General features: G+C 34.4%; 1 protein-coding gene across 8 annotated transcripts in view; it reads left to right on the forward strand.

The window, feature by feature from the left end:
- The window catches only part of VPS13B (vacuolar protein sorting 13 homolog B), a 468,066-nt gene that overhangs the window by 204,243 nt on the left and 247,782 nt on the right, over positions 1-16,041 (forward strand). For 7 of the 8 annotated variants that reach the window (XM_035319261.1, XM_035319264.1, XM_035319260.1 and 4 more), the window contains one exon: positions 11,180-11,327. In XM_035319261.1, the coding sequence (XP_035175152.1) occupies positions 11,180-11,327 (148 nt within the window). The remainder of the gene's footprint in view (positions 1-11,179; positions 11,328-16,041) is intronic. The other variant, XM_035319263.1, reaches the window with a different exon arrangement.

Genomic DNA, 16,041 nt, shown 5'->3' on the forward strand with positions numbered 1-16,041 from the left:
ACTATTAAGTGGCCAATACAAGAATCTTTCACTACTGATCTCATGGCTAATATACAGAACTCTGTGCACATTAGCCAAGTGTCATAGTTGGCCCTTGAAATGAGAGGATTAGCATGATCGGCAAACATTTCTGTTTCTTGTGTGTAAATGCCCTTGTTATGTAGTAATTGTCAAACATTCAAGTCCAATTAAGCTCGTTCTGCACCAACACCATCTGAAAAACTTCAGTGTGTGAATTGCTATTTTATCATTTTTAAAACTTCACACTGTTTTAAATTGCGTTGAATTTTTCTTCATTCTTTCATCATATCTGGACTAGATATTTCCAGACATACCTCTTTTTAAAAAATTGGACCATTTATGTATTTTTGCAATACTGTTATGTATCTTTCCAAATTAAATTGAGCCTGTTCAAATGTTCGTATAAATGACAAATGTTCAAATAAAAGACGTTCCATAACATTAATATGTGTAATCAGCAGTTAAACGGTGTTTTCTCTTTCAATCTAAGATATTAGAACAGTTTAGTGACTACATTAGAAAACTTTTTTTGTCCCTGGTTTTGATCAACAATGATTAACTAAACCAGTTAGTTTTTATTTATTTGTTTGTTTTTGTAATTTGTGATGTTAGCTTATACAGCCTCCTAAAAGTTGTTCCATTCAATTTCTAAGTAAAATTAGTTTCATGCTTCTAGTGTTACCAGCTTGAGTTGCTTGGTCATTTGAAATGGTTTTAAATGTGAATTTAGAAATGTGTCAGCACGGCAGTAGTTTCACCATTAATATAACTGCAATAATAGTCTGCATATATAAGTTAAAAAGGCAGTGTCTGTGGCAGCTATGAAGAAACTTTATTTGAAAAGATACTACACCTTTATTAAAATATTAACAGAATACTTTTTTTCTTCTTTATATAAGACTGTAATTATTCTAGGTTAAGGATTCTAGTCAACCTTATAGCCTTGTATATTGTTGTATATTGGAAAAGGTTGTTACCATAGTCTGGTGTAACAAAAATGCTCTGTGTAACTGTCATGATTTTTGAATGTTTAATGAAATAATTCTAAAACATGATGCTTTCAAACACGTTATCATCAAAATGTTATTGATTGATGAAACTGTTTTCTTCCTCTAACTGTCAGTCTTACACAATTGCAACGGGAAAAAAGAAAAATATTTTTAGAAGTTCTGTGTGTGATTAAAAGATTTTAAATGTTAAGTTTTTTTAAATTTTAATGTCTATTATATACATTTTTTCTTCTATTTTGCATAAGTCAAAACTGTGGGTTTTGTCTGAACACATAAAAAGTTTTTTGGCATGTTTAGTGCCATGTATGCATCCTATCATGTCATAACATTTTAAGTGTGATAAGGTAAATCAAGTTAAAAATTTGGGACCACAATTACTGCCCACAGTAAGATACTAACTTATCACACACAGGGTGCAGCTGGGCTTATCCGTGTTCCCAGAGACAAGTATGCCTTGTAGTACCTGAACTTCTTCAGATTTGCTTGCCTTTTAACTATTACTTTGAGAGTCTTAGGTTTATAATGCCAATTTGTCAGTGTGCTTGCTTACTGAAATACTATTAGTAGTGTAACTGTGTTGGTGTCGTTTTGTCTGAAATCATGAAAACAGAAATATCAGAACCTTTTTAACTTAGTTAAGCTGAAATGAGGTAGGACAGAAGCATAACATCAAAACATTTTCACAAAGCACATAAATTGTCAATGATTTTTCCATGAAGCCATGCTGTGTCTCCTTTGAGATTAATGTGATACAGCCATGAAGAAATGTAATGGCCTTTGGCCTTACTGAGATTTTATTCAGCTGGTACAGAGCAATGGAAAAATGATGTTGGGGTGTGTGGGGCAAACTCAGCCCAATGAGGACTACCCCTTTTCATTTATTTTTGTTAGCTTCTTGTTCAACCTACCTCTGCACCTTGTTTACCCACTGTCGAAGCAGTGTGACATCTGAAACCATTATGTTACTCAGTTTTAAATGGTTGTTATTTTACATTTTCTCCTGTCCTCTACCCAGTCTCTCTATTTTGTACAGATAGGTTATGAACTCTTTAGCCGTGTCTATGTAATATCTACTACAGTAAGTCAGATGTCCTGATATGTTCTTAGTGTCTGAAAAATGTGATTAATTATAAATGATTTTTTTTTAAAGTCTGAATAAGGGTAAAAAAACAGAAGGACAGAGAAGCTATTTAAATAAAAAGTGAAGTTTGGCACAACAAGCAGTGAATATAAACAGGTTCTTAATATATTTTGGCTAGAAGTGAGACATTTTTAAATCATTAGTTAAGAGTACAGTAAGGTTTTCTGCTTCTTCTAGTCTTGTCAGAAGGAAATTTTCTATCTTGTTCCAATACAGAATTTTCTGTCTTTAGGAACAATTTATATAACAGCTGTTTGCAGAAGACTGAATTTAATGTTTAACTAAAGAAAATGTTAGAATTCAGAAGTTCGTTTAATGATGCACAACAATTCCACATTATCTCTGTATGTTGCGGAAGTTGCACACTCTTGTGTGCAGCTCTTGCAAGCTGATCACCCTTGGTCACATTTATTTAAAACATTGAAAAGAAAAAAAAAAAGAGAAAATTTGGAAATACAACTGGTCCTTCTTTTAGGCTTCTGCATATTTTTTGAAATACAGTGGAATATCTGGAGCCAGATGCTTTCAACGAATGGCTTTTTAGCGTATTACCTTTTTGTTATAAAGTGACTATGCACGCCAAAATGGGGATGCTGTTACACATCTGAATAATAATCCGTGTGGTTGCTGTTGTGACTATATGGTCAGTGCTCTAGTGTAAATAGATGTAAATGTAACTCATTTTTTTATATTCGTTCTGAGTTTCAACATGCTTCTATAAGTTTTCCATTGTCCCACTTGAAGAACAGAAACGATGAGAATATTGCAGTCTAAAAATCCATGATACTCTCTCTTAATGCTTCAATGAACTGCTTTTGAATTTCTCCCATGGCTACTAGTAACATATGGTATGGTTCTTAAGTTTCTTTGCTGAAGTGCAAGCATTGTGTAAACTAAGTCAATTCTATGTTATAGACTTGTCCGTTATCACCTCTTAGCTAATTGGTGATACCAGACATAGGTCAATATAATACTGTTTGGAGGGGCATAACTGGATTTTTAATCTCAAAATAGTACTGCTTCTTATAAAATTAAGTTTGGCAGAAGTCAAATAAGTTTATATATAGAAAACAAATACTAAAGTGTTGTGTGCTTTTGATGTGTTTATTTTAATGTTTGTTGCAAGCTTATATTTTGTAAATTTTTATAGTAATAGAGGAAAGTGTATCTACTTAGATATTTTGGGCTATTATGTCCTAATTTCTATTTGCACGCTGTAACATGCAGCATGTTTTTTTAGAAGGTGATACAGAAAAGTCAATGCTGCTGAAGTTTATTTTAATCAGGAATAGAAATAACATCTCTAGCAGCTCTTGAACTGAACTTGAGGCAAGCTCTTTAATTTTCTCATGTGTGAAGTCTATAGTCCCGTTACTTAATACAACAAGTTGTACAAGATCTTGCTCAATAAAAAACTTGTTTGGTGCTCAGTCACCTTCACATTAAAAAAAAAAAAAAAAAGAAAAAAAGAAAAAGAAAAAAGTGCATTGCTTTTATTTAGGACTTTCTAATCCTTTTCTAAACTTAAGCGAACGTGGGAAGTTAATATTAGTATGATTGTATAATATTTATATGTGTTTTTCAAAACTGTTTTATATTGATTTCAAACTTAATATCCTGAATAGCATATAATCAGAAGAAAATAGTCATCTTGGGTCAGGAAAAAAAGAAAGATTAACAGGATGAGGTAAGGAAAAGGTACTTGTTATCATGGGAGTGTTTTCACTTCATCAGCAGCTTATGGTCTTCCAGATATGCAGTGTAGCAAGCATTACATGCTGCTCTGTCTAGAAAAAGACAGTACTGGTAGAATACCTTTCCTGTTTGGACCACTGTACTGTGTATACAGCGTGTAGTAATCAACACCAGAAGGCTTTGCAGGCCAATGGGTTAAAAACAAAAAACACTAGTACATCCAAGATACTATTCTGTTAGAAGTGGTGGCAGCGGTTGGAACTGATTTAGTTAATTTATATTAATTTATTCCTCAATAATACTGAGCTGAAATAACTTGAGACCTGGTGCAGAGCAAGGAATAAAGTTTATAAATCAAAGTACTGTAACTTAAACTTCAAAACTGATTTTCAAAATCCTTAATCTTGGACTTGTCAGCTATAGACATCTGAGAGATTCAGCACTTTCTGAACATTGTGTCATTTACAATATGCACAACAAATTATTAGTTCAAAAAAAAAAACCAGAACTTTATAATTTATTTGTAAGTTTAAAAACAGTGAATTTGTCATACCGTCTTGATGGTAATCCACTGTGTAACAGTTCTAACATTTAATGGATTGATTCTCAACTTCAAAGTTTTGAACTTTTATTTAAAAAATAAATAAATTAATATTCCAAGAATAAATTTAAAAATATATCCTTTTTGATTTTGCTCTCCTACTCTTCAGGTTTTGGAGAAAGTTACTCAATGGTAGATTTTGTGTACTAATAGCTTCTGTATTATAGTCCTTCCATTTCATACAAACTGTGAAGTAATAAGATTTAAAGATATCAGTACTTCTAAAGAATATTATATTGGAAACAGGGGTGACTTTTCAAAAAAAATGATCTTTTGACTGCACGATTCACTTCAAATTAATCAGAAAAGCCACTGGCTTTGGAAATACACTCTATAATGTTGTGCTCTTAAGATCTACATTTTCAGAAGTAATACATTAAGAAGAAATCTGATAAAAAGGTAATAAATCTGATTTATATATATTCTGTGTAACTGCTCAAAGGCAAATTAGTATATGCCAGATGCATTGCACTCCATCCATATGCTCCATATAAAAATCACATATTTTACATTAGTTGGGTGTTAAAAATAATCACTTTTCTGGTTCCCTGAATTTGTTAGACTTTTCTGAAATATGTTTTTGTTACCAACATTTTTTTCAATAACTGTTAATAATCCGTGAAGTTGGAGCAGCAAATTCAATAGATACCTTGCATACCCTGCTTGATGATTGATGAACCTACGCTAAATTTTAAACAGGGTTTAAACTGGCATAGAAATTTCAGAGTTGTTTTTTCTTTAAAATGTTCTTTTATATGTCAGCCAAAATTGGTGCTCATTTGTTTTTAAATACTTTATTCTGCATAGGTTGTTCTGGTAAAGCTGAGCTGTATGTATAGCAGCAGTAGCAGTGTTCATGTAGTATGTGCACCAGTTGCTTATTTGCTGCTTTTTAACAGTTCTTTAACTCAGCTTATGTAACGTACACTTACTTAAAGCCTTTGTGATTCTTCTATTTGAAAGCCCTGTTGAATAGATATGCTTTTTGATGCCTTATGAAAGATTAATTTGAGCAGAATTCAGGAAAGGTGCAACTATATGTACAACTTCTTTTACATATGTTGATTACTGTATGTTTACATTGGCTTGCTATTAAAAAAAAAAAATACATTTAGTCTTTGCTTCCAGTAACTTAATATTTTATTTTGACTATTATTTGAAGATGTTTTCAGTTATGGCATTCTTCATTTTGGTAAACCAGTTTTTATCACATATTTACTCTCTAATAAAAGCCCTTACTTAGCTTTACACAAATATTTAAGAATTCATTTTCCTTGGCAAAAAGAGCATTAGCTATACTTTGGTGAGACATGAGGTTTATGATACTCTTTGCAGTGAAAATATGAGTTTTTCTCAAATGCACAATACTGTAAAGCCTCTATTCTTTGTCTGTATTTTTCTTACATTAATCATTTCACTAAAATTAACCATCTTATCCTAGAGAAGACTGAAACTATCAAAAATGTATACCTACACGTATCTGTTTTGTATATGAATGTGTATGGCTGCACATTTCTGCCATTTTCTTTGGCTGTTCTGTATGCATGTGTGAGTGTTATTGTCTAATAAGTGTTTCAGAAATGGAATAGATCTAAAAACTGCAGTGCGCAGAGAATATCCTTAGTCATGTACAGGCACAATGAAGGAAACAACATTGCTCTTCTTCCAGATTCATCATTTTAAAGCACTGGAGTTTAATATACCTATACAATTCCCAAATCCAAATTGCTTTTTCATTAACGTCTATGCCATGGAAGTTTTTATATCCCAATTCAAAGACTTTTCCATTATCTGAGTAGATAGATTAGAGAATTGGTCTGTAGCAATTCAATTTCATCCATTTTTTCCCCTCAACTTTTTTTTTCCTACTCCTTTTGCCCTTTTTCTCCCATTATTTTTGGAATTATCCTTTATTCTAAAATCCTGCCACTGTTGTATGGAAAGTTAACTGTGAGCTCAGGATATTATGAACTCTTGATCCCATCTTGGACTTGATGATCTTTGTAAGTCTCTTTCAGCTGAACTGTTTGATTCTATGGCTTGGTAATTCTTCACTCAAGTGGTTTTCACAAGAGGTCTTTCTGGAATGTTTGCCTAAGAAGTAGTTTTGTCATTATGACTTGGTCAGTAGACTCATGGAGAACAAGTAATTCCTCTAATTTGAGGAATTACTCAGGGTGTCTTTTTTGAAATATTGCAGATCTTTGTGTCTTCAAGAGCCAAACACTTCTGATAATGAATGACAGTGAAAAAATAACACAATATAAGGGTGAGTTTCAGTACCTAAACGTAAGATATTTCCATGTTGTAGCAAAGTTTGCTATTGAGGGTAGACCTATGTTGCCCTACTTTAGTTCTAGTTTTTCTCTTCTACCTTGATAAATAGCAGGAAAGGTTTTGATAAAAGCAAGCATGTTTCTAACGTAGACATAATTATCTTCTTGGTGCATCAAGGTTTCTAAGACCATAGTAAGTTTTGATTTATGATAGGCAAAAAGCACTATGCTTATGCCTATTTGGATCTGTCTTCACATACAAGGACCACCGTTGTTTCTGAAGGCTGTAGAAATGAAGTTAATGCTTGGTCAAGGAGTTGAAGCTACATGGTACTAGAACCTTCAATGTGCTACTTCAAAGGACCCTTGAAACTGCTTTCATCAGATGATGAAAATGTAGGGCTTCTTGGCTGGCATAAGTCTGTCACATAAGTTTGGAAAAATTACAGCTCATCAACCAGTGGCTGATCTTTGGTCCTGGCAGAAGCACTTTTTCTGAGCATACCTGAAATTTCTAGCTGAAGCAGTCACAGAGTTTCATTTGGATTAGCAAGTTCATCTGCTGCGAATGAAGCTGCTTTTGTGAGCCCCAGAGGTTAAGCTTGTCTAATGTTTTTAATTAGGAAACAATTTAATTGGTTAATTTTAACTAGAAACTGGGACTAATGTCTAATGCTTTCTGAAGCAATTTAGGTGTGTTCTTATATTATTGCTGTCAGAAACCAAAACAATGAAATGTAACTGTTGCCAAACAGCAACTGTGATTAGGTGCTATTAGAGCTCGGCTCAAGGTGAGCAAGGTAGATCCTCATTGCTTTTGGCGCTGTTAGAGCTTGGACTGTCCTGCAGGATAAGTTAATGTTCTTCTCTGAGGCAGATAAAATGCTTGCGTGACAGTGATTTTACATGTTCACAAACATCATGTCTCGAGTAGAACTGCCATCTGCACCCATTCCAGTGACTTCATTAATTTCACTTTCTGCTTGCTGGTTGCAAGCTATTGCACATGTACAGATGGGTCTATGTGCACGGCGCAGCCGCTAATGGGATGGCTGGGTTTGGTTTATTTTCACAGATGACAACCCATGTTTGTGTTGGGGCTTCTGCACTGAGTTCAACATTTCACAGACCAGTGCTTCATTTTTAACCTTATTTATAATGTTTTAGTTCCAGGAATTCATTCCCTGCTTCCCACTGATGAGCAGGTGTTCAGCCACTCCCAGGGCTCATCACCCTTAACAGTTTCTTGGGAAGACAAAAATCATCACTCTGCATGTCCCCCCATTCCCCAGCCCCCTCGTTCGCAGGGCAGCACAAGGAGCAGAGAAGTATTTGGCTCCTCAACCACATTGGTTTGTTACCACCCCTACTTCCATGAAAAATCCAAAACACAGTACCATAAAGCCCCTACAAAGAAAATTACCTCTATCCCAGCCAAAACCATGACAAAAGCATTCCCAGTCTTCCCTCACGTGCCTGCATACTCTTCAGACTCACTGGAGAAATACTGAAAATAAAATTATTTTGAGTACCATGAATTACTATTAATCTAGTGTTCATTGTATAATACCCACAAAATATTGCATCGATAAAACTGAGGTCAATATTCCAGAATAGAATAGGATTTTGATTTTGACTGTGAAAACAAAATACCTTAAGGCTGTAGCCACATTCTGGATTCTCTTGTAGGTCAAGAAATTGGGCTTTTGAGTGTTAACTCTGTCATCTTATGTAATATGCGAAGACAGATTTATATTTAAACAGAAGCTTCAACTTGCATCATTTTGGGTGATTTTTTATATTTCTGGAATTCAGAAAAGTTGTCCATTACTCAGGACAGAGCCAATAGTAGTTCACGTGCAGTTGATGACTTGTATAGGAATTGCTTAATATTTTCTAGTAGAAAGCATTTTCCTGACTGTTGCGAGAAGCCTTTGTTGACAGTATTCCTCTGTGTAAAAGAGCTTCATATAAATGTTGCTGCAGTTCCATAACTCTGTTGTGTTCTTTATCTTCTTCATAAGACTACCAATTAATAACCGTAAAGCTTCCACCCCAAGTAGGTGTGTTAAGCTTTACTACATGCTACTTCACTGCCAGCTTTTTGAATCGTTGTGATGAAATGCTTATGAAAACACTTGACTGCAATGTCTCCTTTCCCATCAGATTCATCTTCTCGTACAGCTGTGGTGCTCTTGTCATCTGCTATTTCCCAAGCCACAATTTCCTCATCAGTCTGTGGCTAAAACCCAAATCTTGATGATGCTTTTCCATCTATTTCAACGTTGATCTTTCATCTTCTGCATTCTTTTAACCAGAAATCTTTTGCCAAAAATCTGACAAGATTGTACTGGGCGTCATCAACAGCAACATCAGGCTTGATTTCAGTGAGCAAAGATGAAACAGCTGTTTCATTGTCCAGATCAGCACTCAAGCGCTCAATATTTGGTCATAATTTTTTCCAGCTTCATCTGGCTGTGATAGCCTTGATGTTTTTCCCTATATGACTAGTAGTGTAACTTATTATTGTATGTTGCTGATCCATTTCTTCAGTGGTTCAGAAACAGATACAGCTTCTTCAGACACTCTGTGTTCCATCCTATTGTCTTTTGTACTGTCTTGTATTATCTGCATTCGTTCTTCAGAACTCTTGCTTCACTTTGGCAAGTCGGTGTTCTTACAATGTTAAATGCAGAAATGCCAAAACATGGCTCAACGGTTGCTGTTATGGGAAGGCTGCAGGTGGCTTTGCCATGTGAAAGGTTGTATCAGATAAATTTTGAAAATAAGTGATGTAATACGTCTCACCAAAGTTTATAAAACTCGAGACTCTCTCTCTCTGTCAACATGTGGGAAGTATTTCTGTGGTGTAAAACTCTCTTCTTTGCTCCAAAGCTGATTGGCCTTTTTGGTTGTTGTTATGGCTAGAGGACAGCAAAGTGACATGTTACCATCTTCCAGAATTGCTTTTTAGTGCTTTTGAAGACAAAGCTGATGACTGTACGTTCAGAGAGAGGAGGAGAGATGAGAGTTCTGTTTGTCATTGGCATTAGTATTTTCCTATTAACTTTGCATACCATTGTATATGTAAGTTGATTGTTTTCACTGGAATAGGATTAAATAGTTGATTGTCTGTCTTATTTTAATTTACTTTTATAGTGGAAAATGGTAAGGGCATTTGGAAGTCATTCTCCTTCAATTAAACGATTTTTCTGTTTGTTTTGGGGTTTTGTATGTGTGCACGTGTTGCACACTGCTTGATTCAGTGATCTGTTTTCCATTGGAGAAAATTTACAAGCATATTGCCCGCCTCACACGAATTTGTTTCCCACAGAGATTCCTAATGCAACGTGTGAGGTTTCTCATTACCCAGCTATATGGATTACATTTTCACTCCAATACCAACAAAATTAAATTACACAAAAAATGATTAAGATGCATGTAATCCTAATGTCTGATCTTTAGAAAAAACTTTTGCCATCTTTAAATGATAACACTCTGCAAAATCAACAGTAGAAATACTCTGCTATTCTCAATTGGCACGTATTTACAATTTACCTAGCAGCTAGCACAACAGAGAATTATTAACATTTTTGTACACAAAATGGAAGATCAATTTTTAAAATCATTTTGTCTTTTCTAACTCATGTTGATTTTAAAAAAAAAAAAGCTCAAAACAGCAACCACAACAACAACAAAAACCTTCAATCATATTTATTTCAGTTATATTCATTTCTGAACCTTCAGTTCCTGAACTCATTTTTGCCTTGTGTGGGTTAATCTATTTTCTGTTTTCTAATCCTTGAAATAGAGGTGCACGCCTTCAGACTAGATATGAATGCCTTCAATTTTGTTAACTAGGATTGTATCTTGAGCAGCTGGTAATTTTACCAGTTTGCTTAAAAATTAAAAGGTAATTCAAAATCAGTAATGATCGGAGTCAGTCTACACATTTCTTTTTCTTTTAAATTGTGTGTCTTTTATTTAGAAGTTGAATTAATTAAGGTTGATAAATTTATTTGGAAAACATCGGAATCTTCATATCTGGCTAAATTTGTCCAGTTTCCCTTAAACATTTAGATAATGATTTTTCTTTGAGGATGATCCAGGTTTATTCACGTGCATTTTGATGGGCTAGCAAGCATGGTATTTTAAGTTAATACATTCTGTTTAACTTTTTTGTTATTGTAGATCTTATTTTAGTCCTGTTAGTCTGAGAAAAAAAGAATTGCAAGTGCAAGTCCGAATGTTTCAGCTGTTTAATGAAGTTGTAAAAATTTGTTTTCATAATGTATGTGCTTCAATCATCATTTTAAGTTGTCTTCTATAAATTAGGAAAAAAATGCAGCTGAAGACATGCTTCTCATGACAATATCATAATTCAGTATTAATATTTTTGGGGTTTGCGTGGTTCTCAAAGTGCTTCTTTTTCTAGCAGTCTGTAGGATCTGTTCCACTTGGTGTGTCAGTAACTCGAAAAAAAGAGGATGAAGCATCAGTTGGAAGTGCGCCTTTGGCAAGGCAGCAATCGAATCAAGCTTCTGAGTATGCCAGCAGTCCTGTCAAAACAAAAACAATCACAGGTATGATCACGTCTTAATTGAAACTAGCTACTCAGCCTTTTTAGCCTTACTCAATAACATCCATGTGCAATTGAACAGTATCAGCTGTGCAAATACTTGGGAACATATTTCAGATTTAAAGAAATATTGTCCCAGAAAATTACCAGTTCTTTAATAAAAATGTTTATTTTCATCTTATTTTTAATGTAGATACTACCTCAAGGGTTCTGATAATTTCATGGAATATATTTTCTAAGACAAGATAAAGGTGATGTCCTTTCAATAGAGAATAGCAATTTGGCTTGATTATTTAATATTTAAGTCCATAATTTTGTCAGACTTTATACATTTAGATTAATCTATTTGGTTTCAGTCAAACTGTTCACATTGTTTCCAACCTGGCATGTGTGCAAGTCACTGCAGATCTAAGTTTTGTGCATAAATACAGTAAATTTCACAGTTTTCTCCCGTAGAAAATACATTTGTTGTCACTTCTGTTTCTGGAGTTTAAGAAATTATTAAATTTAGGAATCTTCCCTGGCACATCGGGAGTGCTAATGTTACACTTCGTTATTACTAATCAAGATGATATGGCATTCTGGGATTTTCTGGACTATTTAATCATACAGTACTGTCTGCAAGTAGTAAAATAGGACATCATCCAACAAAAGTGACTATCCAGCTGAGACTTTCAGTAATCCTTCTGAAATACACTGAACAAATTCTCTTTTCCTTTGCATTGATGTTTATTTCCAGTTAATCATGAAGTACTTCAAGATGTTGTCTATTGAAACTGAGATTATGATCTTGTCCGTTAGTGGTAGTTTAATTGTTATTTTGAGATAAAAAGGGCTATAGCCAGAAAATCTGAATATTACATAGGTTGCCATGTTGAAATTGATAGAATAATAGAAGGAAGTCTTGGAAATTAATCCATTTCATTCATTAATAATTTACTTTTCAAAATTTTACTTTTCCAGGAGTTGGACTCGATGATCCTTATGGATTCCTTCCAACTCAGGATATTCTATGATTCTATGAAATTTATCATTTTATTTTTACCATTCTTTCATCCTATCCTTTGTTGTTACCTGTAGTGAAATGACTGTATTAAGTATATTCTTCAGTTTGCGATATTTAGCATGTATAGTCCTGCTACACCAACATCATATGTGTTTTGCGTCCATTCATCTCTTCTTGTGATCAGTTCTGCCAGTGCCTAACAACAAAGCACAGAGGTGTAATGCACTAGAGAAACTTGTGTGATCTTTATGTTTGACTGTCAAAAAAGGATTAAAAATGTCCTTTGTAAAACCTTTCTTTGCGGAGACGTGTATAACCCCAGAAGGAAGCTGATCAGGGAATCTAATTCGTTTTGTTTAGTGTTTGAAGAAACTGTAGTTTGAAAGAACGATGCATTCTGCATCCCTTTGTATCTGAACAAAACCTAATCATGGAGAAACTTTGAAAATTTTGATTGCCAAAGTTGTTGTTTGACTCGGAAAAGAGGGGACTTAGTTGTTTTTTGGAGTTACCCAAACATTCTGATAACATACGGCGTGGTACGATCAGTCATTACATTAAAGTTGGCTCCTTAGCTGATTAAAATGTCATTAAATTTTGTTTGTTTTTAAGATGTAGCTTGCGTGACACAGTTGCTTGTTGGAAGACCAGCCTGTATTATTAACTGTGTACCTGTTTGTTACATGCTGGAGATAAAATGCCAGGTGCAAAATACCTGAAATATTTGAGATTTACCTTTAATTCCTTTAGCAGAATTAAGGTATAAAATGAATGTCAAAGAGCAATAAAGATTGTCTACTAATGAAATAATTTAAAGGGATACTCTGTCCACTTCAGTAGACCACTCAGATTTTCTTTAGTAAAGGGAAGGAGAGCCGTGTCATACTGCAGTGCTGTACAGGCTCATTCTCTGTATAGCCTCCTGAAGCATCATGTGAGGTTAAAAGCTTTTCCATCTGTTTAACAGAGTTAGATTTGGACTGGAAGATTTTGGGGGACAGTAAAAACTAACACGTATGTTGTATGCACCCCCCCCCAACCCCGAAAAAAGTCTCTGATTATGAAGCTACCAGTTAAAAACCTTAGAAAAGGTAGGATGAATGAAAGAGTAAAAGCTGAGATCTCATTCTGAGATTCTGAGAGAAGGTTTCAGTGGATGCTTTGTTTCACAATTTGTTTCTTTACAGGTGCAGTATGTGCTGGAATATGGTGAATGAGTGACTGGTTTCTTAAAAGAAAAATAGAGTGCCTGTGATTCTCCTCCTTTCTGATTTTTCTGGGTCCCTTGCTACCAGTAATTTTCACTTGATTTCCTTGCTTTTTCATTTCACCTAATTTCTTTATGAGTTTTCTTCATTTGTCTCACCTTTTTAAAACCAGGAATAAAAAGCACATATTTATAGGTCTAGGTCGTACAATGCTACCTATGCTACAAAAGCATTCTAGGAAAAAGGCAAAAATCCTTGTAAGCCTTGTAGTTGTAGTTATGGATGCCTTAAGTTGTCAGAAAACTGAGATTGCTGCATTGATAGCAAGCACATATGCATAGTCTGTGCAGACTTAAAGAGGTTATATCTTGACATCATACTATTCAGGTGATGATTTGGAATTTACCCTTTTCAAGTCTAACATGATCTTAGCAGTCACTCCCTTGAGAGCTGCTAGAAACCAACTCTATGTATTAAATGAAAGCAGTTTGTAATCACAGCTGTAAAATGATTTAAAACATTGATCTTGAGTTCAGTTTATTAGCTAATGGCTGCTGAGACATTGCCAAAAATGAAGCATGGGAAAAGAGCAAAACTACTATTTATATGGTAACTGCCTGTGAAAATCCAAAGTTTCTGTTCTTAAGTCTCAAATGGTAGTTATTTATAAATCTCCTTAACCACAGAGGCCTCAAAAACAGAGTAAGATAACAGAATATATGGCTTAAATTTTGTATGATGCAGTCATGAACAAGAAAGATGATAAGGAATATTAAAAAAAATATATTTACCTGAATTCCACTGTCCACCCACTTCTCTTCCTGTTCTCAGCAATTCATGAGCTCCCTGTTAATTCAATAAAAAGTAATTTACAGACTTGTAGCCTGGTGGAGAATTGTAGCTCTTATGTGGCAAAATGTGTCAATGTGTAATATATGTAAAGCATATGTAGAATACCTGTGCAAGAAGATAATACGGTTGTTGAGTAGATAGGACAGCCTTTGAAAGCTGTCCCGTGCACTTCTGATTAAGGATTAATCAATCCAAACCATCTGTTTTCATTCCTTCAGAAGGGTCCTCATTCAATACTAAAACAACTTTCAGATTTTGTTCTTATTATGTTAATAAAAGGTAGTAATTATTTTCACTTTGTTTGAAAAATATAATGCAACATAATAGAATAACTTAAAATAACACAGAATAATTCTGGTTTGGAAAAATCTGTTGCGTTACTGAAATGTTGGTACTTTGTTCTGTGGAGCTGTTGTTTCTGAGATGTAATTAGGGTTCTAAAGTTTCATACACGCAAAGTGAAAGCTAAGTTAAACCTAGTTTTCTATTATTTGTATTTCAAGCAGATGGATGTTGGTGTCATAACAAGAAAGTTTAAAGCTTAGTCCAAGATGGCCTTTATATTCTCTGTCCTGTATAAATTGTCTGATTTCTGGTAAGGACAGGAATCAAGTGGCCAATTCTCCCTTCTTTCCCCTGCTTATTTATTTTCACAGAGCTTGCAGAAGCATAGAATCTTTGAGAGATTTATTTTGTTAAATTTTATATTGAACAGTAAGGACAAAGGGAGTTAGGAAAAGACAAGCAAATGAGTGCATGTATAGACTATAGGATTCCATGAGTCTTGTTTCTGTAGAAAGGAGGCAAAGACCACCACCCACCTTTTCTTTCAACCAGTTCCTAAAACTTGATAATGTAGATATAATTACATGCTTATAAGCTGCTCATTAAATTCTTCTTACAAATGGAATTTCTTGGTTGTTATGGGAAGCTTTGGTAATTCAATTTTGAAAGCTTTTATCAAGTAATGTTTAAATTCCCTCCTAGTATACATTGGTGATATTTCTGAGCTATTTTGAAGGTAGCTAGGTGGAGAAAAGAGGAAGCTTTAAATGTAGACATGTCTTTATTTTGTTGTTGCAGTTTAGGCTAGCATTACAGAAGTAGAAAAGATTATAAACAAATTACTTCTGAACTGCTCTAAAAATCAGAAAAGTCAGGTATCATTTACATAATAATGAGTGGATCTGTAGTGGGTCTGTGTGACGAAAAGGAGCTACAATTCATTACTAAGAACCAACCGAGGAGGAGCCTAATGTCTTCCGGAGAGCTTTCCCAGTACGTTGTCCTGTGTCAGTGTGTCCTCATCCAAAAGAGGTGACAGCCAGACTGCTAATGCAGTGATCTAGGAGTATTTATTTTAGATATTCCATTCTTCATAAATTACTACACAGTGAGCAAGCACATGGTGCATTTGATAGCTATCACTAAAATGAAATAATTCACCTATTTTGTCTTACTACTGGTGTATAGTAGGTAGAAGTGTTTAGGACAAGCTTGATAACTTCTTGAATTTGTTGGACAGCATCCTGTTTAGATCAACTGATTCTGTTAGTGTTTTTATTTGAAGCTTCATCTTTAGTCAACAGAAAGGTAACTCAAAAAAGAAGTGAGGCATAATATGACCTGTACCTAGCAAACCCATGTGCAGT

This window comes from Oxyura jamaicensis, chromosome 2 (genome assembly GCF_011077185.1).
Source record: "Oxyura jamaicensis isolate SHBP4307 breed ruddy duck chromosome 2, BPBGC_Ojam_1.0, whole genome shotgun sequence".
In the NCBI taxonomy this organism is placed as follows: Eukaryota; Metazoa; Chordata; class Aves; order Anseriformes; family Anatidae; genus Oxyura; species Oxyura jamaicensis.